General features: G+C 36.6%; 1 protein-coding gene across 1 annotated transcript in view; it reads right to left on the bottom strand.

Moving 5' to 3' along the window:
• LOC106871154 (SCY1-like protein 2) overlaps positions 1-12500 on the bottom strand; it is a 726002-nt gene that overhangs the window by 300311 nt on the left and 413191 nt on the right. Inside the window, exon 3 of the mRNA XM_089340062.1 lies at positions 3738-3837. Coding sequence (XP_089196188.1) covers positions 3738-3837 — 100 coding nt within the window. The remainder of the gene's footprint in view (positions 1-3737; positions 3838-12500) is intronic.

Below are 12500 nucleotides of genomic sequence, written 5' to 3'. Positions count from 1 at the left end.
CAGTTACTGGTCGTTTTTATACACACACACACACACACACACACACACACACACACACACACACACACACACATCACTTCCACTAACATTATCTATTGCATCTCCTGCTCTCTCTGCCATTCTCTGAACATCGGACAAACTGGGCGCCGCCTGGCCGACCGATTCACGGAACACCTCCGAGACATCAACGTTGGCAATGACACCCCGGTGTCACGCCATTTCCGTTCTGCCGGTCACTCCTCGCAGCAACACCTGTCCGTGTTTGGATTGTCCATGCACAGGGGCCATCCGGACTCCCGTTTGCGCCGTGAACAGGGATTAATCTTGTCTCTTCGCTCCTTTGCGCCACATGGGCTCAACTCCCGTCCCCTCTTCATCTAACCCACCTCCCCTGCCTCTCTCCACCACCCTCCCTCCTACCACCCATCTCTCCCTTCTCCTCGCACCCACCTCTCCCCTACCACCCCACACGTTTACACATATGCACACACACGTTTACACATAAACACACACACTCCCCCTCTGTCATAGATACATATATATATATACAAGGATACGCAAAAGAGTATTTTCTTCATAATTACGAAACATACCTAGACACACACGGACGAGCATAAATACACAAATATAATATATAATATATAATATATATATATATATATATATAAAGGGAGAGAGAGAGAGAGAAAAAGAGAGAGAGAGAGAGAGAGAGAGAGAGCGAATCAATGATATAACTACAATATATCTATATGTATTTGTATGTATGCATTATGCATGTAGCATGTATTAAAAATCTGTTGAATACAATTTTGTTCTTTACTCTTAACAGTTTATTATATATATATATATATATATATATATATATATATATATATATATATATATATATATATATATATATATAGTTAATTACTTTAGCATCTCACTTTCGAAAGTTAATTTTAATTTCTATTTTTAATGTTTTAAGTTCGTCAATTCGAGCAAACATTCAAATAATATTGATAGATGGGTCTGGACAAAGAGTATCAAGCTAAGTTGTTATTTAAAATTAGATTAAAATTTATTTTCAGCAGAGCAGACAGCACTTGTTGCTGCTTTTGTTGTTGTTGTTGTTATTGTTGTTGTGCTGCTATATTTTAGTTTATTTTTCTCATCTTCAATCACCTTTACATTTCAAACTGACGAGCAAAAAAAAGCAAATTAAAAAAAACAAAAGACTCATTAACTTGTGGCAAGTAATCAATTAGATTATGGACCGTGCTGTAGCATGACCTGTGTAAAAAATATAAAGTAAAACAACTGGGGAACCAAGAAACACGGGAAATACAACTGGGGCCATGTTGGGGCACCACTTTGAAATATTTTAGTCGAATGAGTCAATCCTAGGACTTGTATCTTATTTACTATATATTTTCTATACTTTCTTTTATCGAACCGCTAAGTTACGAGATGTAAACAAGTCCGACACAGACACACACACGCATACATGCATATACATATATATATATATATATATGTATATATATATATATATATATATATATATATATATATATATATATATATATATATATATATATATATATACATAAGCATAATAGACCTGATATTGTGATTTGGGATAAAGAAGAGAAACTGTGTACAGTTGTGGAAATCAGCTGCCCAGAGGATGTTAAAATAACACTAAAGATTAGCGAAAAAGAGAATACTTACGCAGAAGTATTGAGAAATTTACAGTTACACTACCCAGATTACCAGTTCAGGGTTATACCTATAATTAATGGGGCACTAGGATACGTAGAACGGAGAAAGCTGGTTGGAAGACTAATGATCGAAACAATCACTGGAACTGTAAAAATCTGTAAAACTTTCTAGGAGTTTATCATTTAAGTATATATCTGTGCATGTCTAGACATGCAACTATATGCATGAGAATACATACATAAAACAAAACATACAAATCTGAACATTCTCTGACTCCAAATACTGCACATATACATACATACAGGCAAAAACATCCTGGTGTTGTTTTTGAAATTTCAATGAAGGAGCCTTGGATCTAGGTTCGAAACCGGCTCTTTATTGGCAAGAAATCTTGAAATAAAACGGAATAATCCCACACAAACATACACACACACACACACATACACATACGCACACACACACATACGTATATATATATATATATATATATATATATATATATATATATATATATATATATATATATATATATATCTTATTTATGTAATAAGATGCTCGGGCTGCCACGAGAACTACATAGGGTCCACAGGATTATCGTTCAGACGTAGATGCACGCTGCACCGCCAGCAGATTGCATACCCAGAATACCGAATGATACCTTTTAGTGATCATATTGAGAAATGCGCAAAACAAATGCTACCACAATTTATAATCTTTCCTTTTTATCAATGTGCCATTAAAACACCAACACAGATTAGATTAAATAAGGAAACCTTTTTCATTCAAAAATACAAACCCATACTTAACAATTGCTAACACATTTAAATAAGGAAATTCAACACCCCACTGAAAAAAAAGGGAAAAAAATATAGAACAAAACCATGGTAAATTAATCAAATTCTACCACCTCCTAGATTTCGATTATCTCCCCTATACCGGAAGAAATCCCTAATTACCTCCCCCTATCTAGAACTCTTCTTTTTCAGACTGGAACGAACACGTTACAATGAAGTAGAGAAATTTGAAAAGACAACACAAAATCGGTTATTTCTCAAAATACAATGTTTATATACCAAAAAGATTTTACAACATTTTTCTAACATTTTTCTGACATAATTTAAATATATACTTTAACCATGTAATACAAGCCTTCTGTAGTTTTTTCACTCTTATTATCTTTTATACATCCAACCACGTGCTTTCACACACCAACTTTCTCACACCTATATATATATATATATATATATATATATATATATATATATGCATAAACAACAGGCTAGTTTCTACAGTTCTATATTTAAGAGATGTGGAATTATGCGCATTATAATAATGATAACAACAGCAACATCGAAAAAATATCTTAGCAATGAGAACCCAGTTTCGATGAAGGCTGGAGGGTATATCAACCGAAACGTTGTGTTAACAACAAACTAGATGAGGACATTTAAGGAGAAAAGAGATGGGGCAACCAAATTGTTTTCCTAGGTCTGTTTTTAGGTCTATTATCATAATTCATACTTTTACTAGAAGAATCGAAATATATCTTATCTTTGAAGCCACTCTTAGTTACGGCATTGTTATAGTAGGAGGCTGCCTTATTAAAAAAATCTTTTGAAGAAGAGTGGTCAAGTTTTTAAACACTATAGGCGTGGACAAAAGGACTGTTTGTGTATATAAGAGAATTTCTCGTTTGGCATATGGTACGGTTGATAAGAGTGGGAATGTAGATCTAGGTAAACATCTAAAAAATTGACTTTTGAAGCATTAGTAGTAATAACGATTTTGAGGTCTAATTGACTAAATGTGGCGATGAGTTTTTTCTTAATTTTTTTTAAGAGTATGACCATGACAGCCATGAGATGGCTGCAATTGTCAAAATGTAGATAAATAACATACACAAACTTACTCAACCGTAAAGTTTTGAGCATTCACAAAATGCAAACTGGTGACCCCTCGGTTGGTCATCTTGATCATCTCAGTAAACAAGAACAAAAAAAGCTTGAGAAAGATTTAGTGCGAGGGTGGTTTACCTTTAGTTCACCAGGCATGTTAGCTGGAAGTCCTTTATAGTTTCCCAGCAGGTTGGCAAGGCTCCCTTGTACTGGTTCGCAGGCAAACGCTAAACTGTCGCTGAAAACAATGAGAAAAATAACACATGTAATATATAGCATAACAGCATACATACATACGCACATACGCACATACATACATACATACATACATACATGCATACATAAATACGTACATACATACATACGTACATACATACATACATACATACATACACGCAAACACACAAGCACACACATGCGTGTATGTGTATAAATGCCTACATCTAATTGCATACACGTATGTATGCGTGCATGCATACGTGTTTGCGTGTATGTATGTAAGCATATATATATATATATATATATATATATACATATATATATATATATATATACATACGCATGTATGTATTTTTGTAAGTATTTGCCTATGCACAAGCACACACACATATGGTTTTACACAAATCCACTTACAAGGCTTTGAGGCTATAGTAGAGGCACTTGTCCAACGTGCCACGCAGTGAGACTGAATCCGGAATCATGAGGCATATGGTACACTTACGCACATATATATGTATGTATAGACACACACGCACACACACACACACACACACACACACACACATATATATAAATATAATTAAGGGATAGCAACAGCTGCTTCACCACATACCGAAATTTAGAAATAGCAGTTAAAGTACTAATTCTACTACTAAAATAAGTCTCCAACAGATAGTAATACTTGCTGATCAATACTTGCTGATCCCTTAATTATGTTTATAATTTTAAAAGAGCTTTTTAAATAAGTTCTTTACCGATAATGGTTTTTTACATACCGAACTACTTGGTAAAAATGATTAATTATTAATTCATTAATAAATTAATAATCCTTTACCCTATATCTGTAATGATTTTGTATATATGATATAGATAATACATATATATATATATATGCATATATACATACGTATACGTGCATACTTACATAAACAACAATTAATACGAAGTACGAGGACATGGAATAAGGTCTTTTTTTTTGCTAGCAACGAAACAAACAAATGGAAAACAAGACAAGCAACACAAGGAACGACCCTTCATCATTTGTCGGCTGTTTTCCTAATCCGTACTTCGAGCAATTCACGACAAGATATGCCTTCGATAAAGCAGTTGCTCCCGCAAAGTAAATTAAATAAACTTTTCGAACTTGCGGAGGGTCAATATGGTGACAAAACAGGTGAGTGAAAAGAAACAGGAATGGCTGCTAAGCCTACACGAGGTTGTGGTGGCGAACGCGAAGAAACAAGCCTGGACAAGAAACAAAGAACAATACGTCTTCCCTGTCGAGCGTAAACAGGAAGAAGGAAAGGAACACAAGTTAGGAGAATAGCCGGTGGTCACGTGGGGGGGGGGGACGTGAGCAAAGGAGTAAGAATGAGGAAGAGTGAGAGAGTGAGAGACAAAGAACTACGAAGGGGAGAGATAAGACAGAAAAAATAGAGAGGGAGAAGGGGAGGCAAAAGAATAGCGGAAGAGGAGGTAAAAGAATAAGAGAAGGGAAAGGAGAAAACGAAAGAGTAAAAGGATTAAATAGTGGGCGAAGGGAGAAAAAAGAAAGAAAGAAGGAAGCGTGCGTCGCATCGGAGTTGTTAAGATAAAACTTTGAAAAGGTTGGCGTTCAATCATATAATAATATAAATAATATATATATATATATATATATATATATATATATATATATATATATATATATATATATATATGTGTGTGTATATATATATATATATATATATATATATATATATATATATATATATATACACATATATAAGTGTGTGTGTCTGTGTGTACATATATACATACGTATACGTACATACATGTTTACCTATATACATATGCATATGTGGGCACAGGACGTCACAAAACATAAACAACAATTAATACGAAGTGCGAGTACATATATGTATATATATATATATATACTAGCAGAGGTACCCGGCCTTCCTCGGGATGAAAATGGCATAGATTTTATTGCTTTACTTGTTTCTGTCATGTGACTGCGGCCATGGTGGAGCGTTTCGTAACATTGTTTAATAATAGCTGATCGGTTGCGAAGGAGCGTGTCTACAGTGAACAGTGATGATTTTTGGTCTGGTAACTACTGCTGTCTGCCATGTTCACGCACGACCAGCTATATGTGGGTATGAGTAGAGCAACGGATTCAGCAATTATGCAAATTAGTTGTGGATAAAGGGAGCAGTAAAAAGAGGAAATTTAAAAAATCTGTTATCTCTGTTGCTCTCTGTCTTTGTACCGTCGCTAGAAGGGGACTGAACTCATGTTTGCAAATAATGGCCACCTGAAACTTGTTAGAATTTATGGTTTAAAATTATCCTTAATGCAAAAATTCACGTGTTAGGAAGCAATGATAAGAAAACAAAAAAACAAATAGCCGATTCCGGGCATTTTCGACCATGAAGAATCCATTGGTGCGACTCCCAGATTGCTATCTTGTAAGGTGTGGATTTCTATAGATGCAGCACACACACACACACACACACACACACACACACACACACACACACACATACACACACAGAGACACACTAACAAACTTAGCTATACTATAGTTATAGATATATATACTATTGCATCACATGTGATTGACTGCGCACTTGGCTGATAATCTGAAGTCTCCCAAATTGAGAAACATTTGTTAGTTACAATCTCTTAAAGAAGAAGAGTATCTAGAACCATTGCCAGATTTAGTGTTAAGTTAAACAACTACAGATTAACGTCTTACAAACTAAAGGGGTGTCCCAAGTAATTGAAAAGCATACAAGTTAATTTTTGAGACCAAAATTACAGACAAATAAAGGTTAAGTCGAATTATACACTGGAAAATACGGTGCATGCTTTCAGTTTGTCTCAGAGCTTATGCATTATTTGTTAAAAGATAATTCAAGCCTGGAGCCTCAACAAATCGAAATCCAACATAGTCTGGAACATAACATCGAGATGAAATTAATATTACGATACATCATATATGCCTTATGTACCAGACAAATTATATAATATACATACATACATACATACATACATACATACATACATACATATATATATATATATATATATGTATATATATATATATATATATATATATATATATATATATATATATACACACACATCGTCTGCTGGTTATTGTGATGTGTTGTCTGTCGTCTGCTCTTTCCATTTGATCACGTGAAGCAATGTGTCGTCTGCTGAATGCAGCGTCATCTTATTTATTTCTCGCTTTTTTCTTCACCATTCTCCTTCTTTTCACTCTCTCATTACAGTCTATATCTCCTCCTTTCGACATACTCGTTTTCCTCCTTATCTTGCCTTCCTCCTCCTCCCATCATCCACTTACCTTTTATCATTTATCAAACCTGACATTGTATTTGTTTTGCTGAGTCGTGTCTTGTTTACGTCATTTGTCTGTTGTCTGCTTTTCCATTTGATCTTGTGAAACAATGCCCCATATGTTGTATGCAATGGCACGTAAGTTAAACATTTTCTTTCACTTTTTTACAATCTATCTATCTATCTATCTATCTATCTATCTATCTATCTATCTATCTATCTATCTATCTATCTATCTATTTTATCTGTCTGCCTGTCTGTGTGTATGACTGCCTGCCCGTCTGTCTGTCTGTCTGTCTGTCTGTCTGTCTATCTATCTATCTATCTATCTATCTATCTATCTATCTATCTATCTATCTATCTGTCTATCTATCTATATATCTATCTCTATGTGTGTAACTGCCTGTCAGACTGTCTGTATGTCTGTCTATTTATCTGTCACTATCTCTCTATCTTTTTTGTCATATATTCTTTCTCTCACTTTCTCGCTGTATGTATGCATACACACACACACACACACACACACACACACACACACACACGCACGCACGCGCGCATACACACATGCACACATGTACACACACACACACACAGACTTGTACATATATATATACATATGCGCATTAATTTTTACATTCTAATTTCTTTTTTGCAGATTTCATTATACGATATTGATTAACTCGTATTGATTTTAGCCTTTAAAATGAGTTTCGATCAGACCCATATCAGATACTACGTATTGTATGGATTCAGAAGGAGCTCTTCAGCGTTAGAAGCGGTAAGAAATGTTCAGTCTGTCTATCGAAATAAAACTTTAAGTGTGTCTGGACATACTGATCTTTGTTTGGCTAGTTTCGCTCGGCAAAACTTTACCTTGTAGATTTCCCTTGAAATCAAGTTTTGTTAATATTGAGCCTCTAATAAGGCGGCGAGCTGGCAGAAACGTCAGCACACCGGGCGAAATGCTTACGTTACGTTCTGAGTTCAAATTTCGCCGAGGTTGACTTTGCATTTCATCTATTCGGGGTCGATAAATTAAGTACCAGTTACGCACTTGGGTCGATGTAATCGACTTAATCGCTGTGTCTGTCCTTGTTTGTCCCCTGTATGTTTATCCCCTTGTGGGCAATAAAGAAATTAGAAACGTTAGCACGCCGAAATACTTAGCGGGATATGTAATCGACCAAACCTCTTCCCACCAAATTTCAGGCCTTGTGCCGTTAGTAGAAAAGGTTATTATTATAATTAGTAAGGCGGTGAAATAGCAGAATTGTTAGCAAGGTGTGCAATACGATTAGCGGTATTTTTTTCTGTATTTAGGCTTTGAGTTCAAATGTTATCGAGGTCGACTTTACTTTCTTCTTTTTGAGGTCGATAAAATAAGTACTAGTGGAGTGTAATACTGGATTAGATCTAATCGGCTAAAACTCTTCCTCTAAAATTTCACACCTTGTTCCTATTGTTGAAAGGATTATTACAATTATTACAATGGTCAGCTAGCAGAATCGTTAGCTCGCCGGACAAGATGCTGTCATTATGTTCTGAGTTCAAATTTCGCCGAGGTGACTCTACTTTTCATTCTTTCGGGGTCGATAAAATAAGTGCCAGTTGAACACTGGGGTCGATGTAATCGACTGATCCTCTCCCCAAAATTGCTGGCCTTGAGCTAAAATTTGAAACCATTATTATTATTATTATTATTATTATTATTATTATTATTATTATTATTATTATTGTAGTAGTAGTAGTAAAGGTCAGAACTATGGGAAGGTTGGGGCTCGATCCTGGATCAGAGCCGAAGTAGTGTGAAACATCATCATCATCATCCTCATCATCCTCCTCCTCCTCCTCCTCCTCCTCCTCCTCCTCATCATCATCATCATCATCATCATCATCATCATCAACAACAACTATAACACGATTGTTCTTAGTTTTCTGAATTCTCACGTGCAATTGGAGAAGCATCCCTTCAACCATCACCCCATCACTACTGCCACGACGACCACCACAGCTACCTCCACTACTACCACTTTCGCTGCTACTATCACCACTACCGCCACTATCATCATCGTTGTCTCCGGCTCCTCCTGCTCTTCAGAACTCTTATGGTACTCGATGAACTGTGAAGACACGAACGAATGGAAGTGTTACATCCTTTCCGAACACCCGCCCACCCTCAACCCTTAGATTTTGGAGTTGTGAAAGAGACTTTGAAGTGGTGAATGTTGTCATCTTAGACTTGCTAATGTTCTTGTTCTTCCAGAGTAGCAGGAAACACATCACACCATCTACTACTACTACTACTACTACTACTACTACTACTTCAGACCATCTCAGATCACTTGTAGCAATAATTATAATAGTAGTCACAATTGTTGTAGTGGTGATGGTAGTAGTAGTTGTATTAATAGGAATAAGGGTGGAAGTGGTAGTAGTAATAGGAATGAGGGTGGGGGTGGTAGTATTAATCGTAGAAGTCGTATACTTAAAAGTTAAATTTTCTTTTTTTAATTCTTTCGCTATGAAACACTTCATTTTTGGAGCTGTGAAGAACCTCGTTAACATAAAAGATCAATGTGTTAAAAGTGAATTGAAAAACAAAGAAATAAAATGCAGAACAGAGAGACAATTAAATATATATTAGTGAAATAGAGAAAATAAATAATAATAATAATAATAATAATAATAATAATAATAATAATAATAATAATAATAACAATAACAATAATAATAATGATCACAATAATAATGATGATAATGATAATAATAATCATTATCATAATTATGATGATGATGATGATTTCAAATTTTGCCACAAGGCCAGCAAGTTCGGGGAAGGAGGTAACCTGATTACATAAGAAGAAGAGGAAGAAGAAGAAGGAGAAGAAAGAGGAGAGGTAGGAGAAGAAGGGGTAGAAGAAAAAGAAGAAGCAGAAAAAAAGAGGAGGTAGAAGCAGAGGATGAAGAAAGAGAATAAAGAAGAAAAAAGTAGATGAAGAAGAAAATGAGAAAGATGTAGAAGAAAAGAGAAGAAAAGGAGAAGGAGGGGTAGAGGAATGAAAAATGAAGAAAAGGAAGTTAAAAAAGAAGGAAAGGAGAAGAGGGAGAAGAAAAGGGAGAAGGAAGAAAAAGAATTAGAATCTGTAGAAGGGGTAGAAAAATGATGACGTAGAAGAGATAGATAGATAGATAGATAGTAGTAGTAGTAGTAGTAGTAGTAGCAGTAGTAGTAGTAGTAATACTAGAAGAAGAAGAAGAGCGGCAACTGGAACCATGACAGAAGCAGTAACGATAACACTAAACGAAGCGGTGAGATAGAGAAAGAGAGTAAGAGATAGAGAGGGAGATAGTGTGTTTGAGAGAGAGAGAGAGAGAGAGAGAGAGAGAGAGAGAGAGAGAGAGAGGGAGAGAGAGAGAGAGAGAGAGAGGGAGAGAGAGAGAGAGAGAGAGAGGGAGAGAGAGAGAGAGAATAAGAAGTGGAAATGACTGAAGGAGGGAAGAAGGAAAAGAAGAAAAGAAAGTGAACTAGAAATGAAGATTGAAAAGGAATAAAGACTAGATTTTTTGTTATAAGAGTAAAAAAAAAATGGAAAAGAAGAGAAAAAGGAAAAAAGAGGAAACGTTATTGTTAATGAGAGAAGAAAGAATATTGATTTGAAATTTTGGCAGAAGGCCAGAAAGTTGGTGGGAGGGGTATAGTCAGAGTCCAACTGTTACTTATCGACCCCGGAAGAATGAAAGGTAAAGTCGACAAGTAGATTATATCGACCCCAGTGCTTGACTGGTACTTATTTAATTGACTCTGAAAGGATGAAAGACAAAGTCGATCTGGGGGGAATTTGAACTCAAAGAGTAAAGACAGACAACATGCTGCTAAGCACTTTCAAAGCGTGCTAATGATTCTACCAATTCGCCGCTTTCACAAATGCTGCGAACATATTTGCTTCTCTTTCTTTCGTGGTGTATCCATGAGTGGAGAGGTGGTAGGTATACTCGGGGTTAAAAACTTGCTGTTAGAAACAACCCATGTACAGCAGAAGTGATTAAGTTAAACTCTCTGCAATACTATCGACCAAATATGAAAAAGGCCAACTAATGTAATGTGTGCCTAAAGTACTACATTAATACATCGTGATCATCCGAAGGGCATGGTCGGGTACCTCTGCTAGTTTGTATATGTACCACAAACAAGATCTATCTCAAAAATATAAATATAAAAGTGGTTGTGTGGTAAGAACTTTGTTGTCCAACCGCATGGTTCTTGGTTTAGTCCTACTGCGCAGCACCTTGGGTGTCTTCTACGATAGCCTCGGGTCGATCGATGCCTTCTAACTGAACCTAGTAAACAGAAACTGAGTGGCAGCCTGTCACACACACACACACACATACACACACACACACACACACACACATATGTATGTGTGTGTTTGTCTCCCCTTCACTGCCTGACAACCTGTGTTTTATTGTTTACGTCCCCCGTATTTTAGCGGTTCAATACAGACCGAACAGGTACCAGAAAAAAAAACAAGATAAATACCAGAGCGGATTTTTTCGATAAAGACTTTCAAGGTGCTGCCCAAGTATGGCCGCAGTCCAATGACTGAAACAAGTAAAAGATTTTTCCTGGCTCGTTGCTACGATCAGGCTCTCTTCCTTAACACAACTGCAATCTTAACTGGAGGCACCAATTACCTCCGTCTCTATGTTACCGACTGATTCAGCCTCAAGTATTGGTGTTAGGAGTACCAAAGCTGGGCAACTGGTGATTGTAGTCATGATGGAGTGCGATGTGATCTAAGACACTAACGAACACAAATGTGTATGCGACCTAACAAAATAAGTACATCCTATCGTACCTGCATGCCCCATCGTGACTATAATCACCAGTCCCCCAGCTTCGGCCTGGCATACCCAGAACATACACAAATGTACTCACAAACATACATGCCCTAACACGGCGGACATCCACCCAATAGATCATTTTCCACTCCGCTCGATATAACCCCCCACACATATTGTACCGCTACACATACCGCATGCATACATAAACGCCCTAGAAATCTCTTGCCGACTTGCAACATCCCCAGAGATGGTATTTTGGGTGCCAAGGGACATAACTTTTAACCTAAACCTTGCTCAGTTCGTTTCAACGTCTTTTTCACAGCAACCACAACCCGGATGTGTCTGTTAGCCTCCATTTTCCCTGACTCATGGATTCTTAGACCGCTTACACACACAGAGTCACAGACACACACAGACACAGACACACACACACACACACACACAGACACAGACACACACGCACACACACACACACACACACACACACACACA

Source organism: Octopus bimaculoides, chromosome 23 (assembly GCF_046866305.1).
Source record: "Octopus bimaculoides isolate indiv1 chromosome 23, ASM4686630v1, whole genome shotgun sequence".
Classification (NCBI taxonomy): Eukaryota; Metazoa; Mollusca; class Cephalopoda; order Octopoda; family Octopodidae; genus Octopus; species Octopus bimaculoides.
The sequence above is the reverse complement of the archived record's forward strand: the minus strand, read 5'-3'. Positions and strand labels throughout refer to the sequence as shown.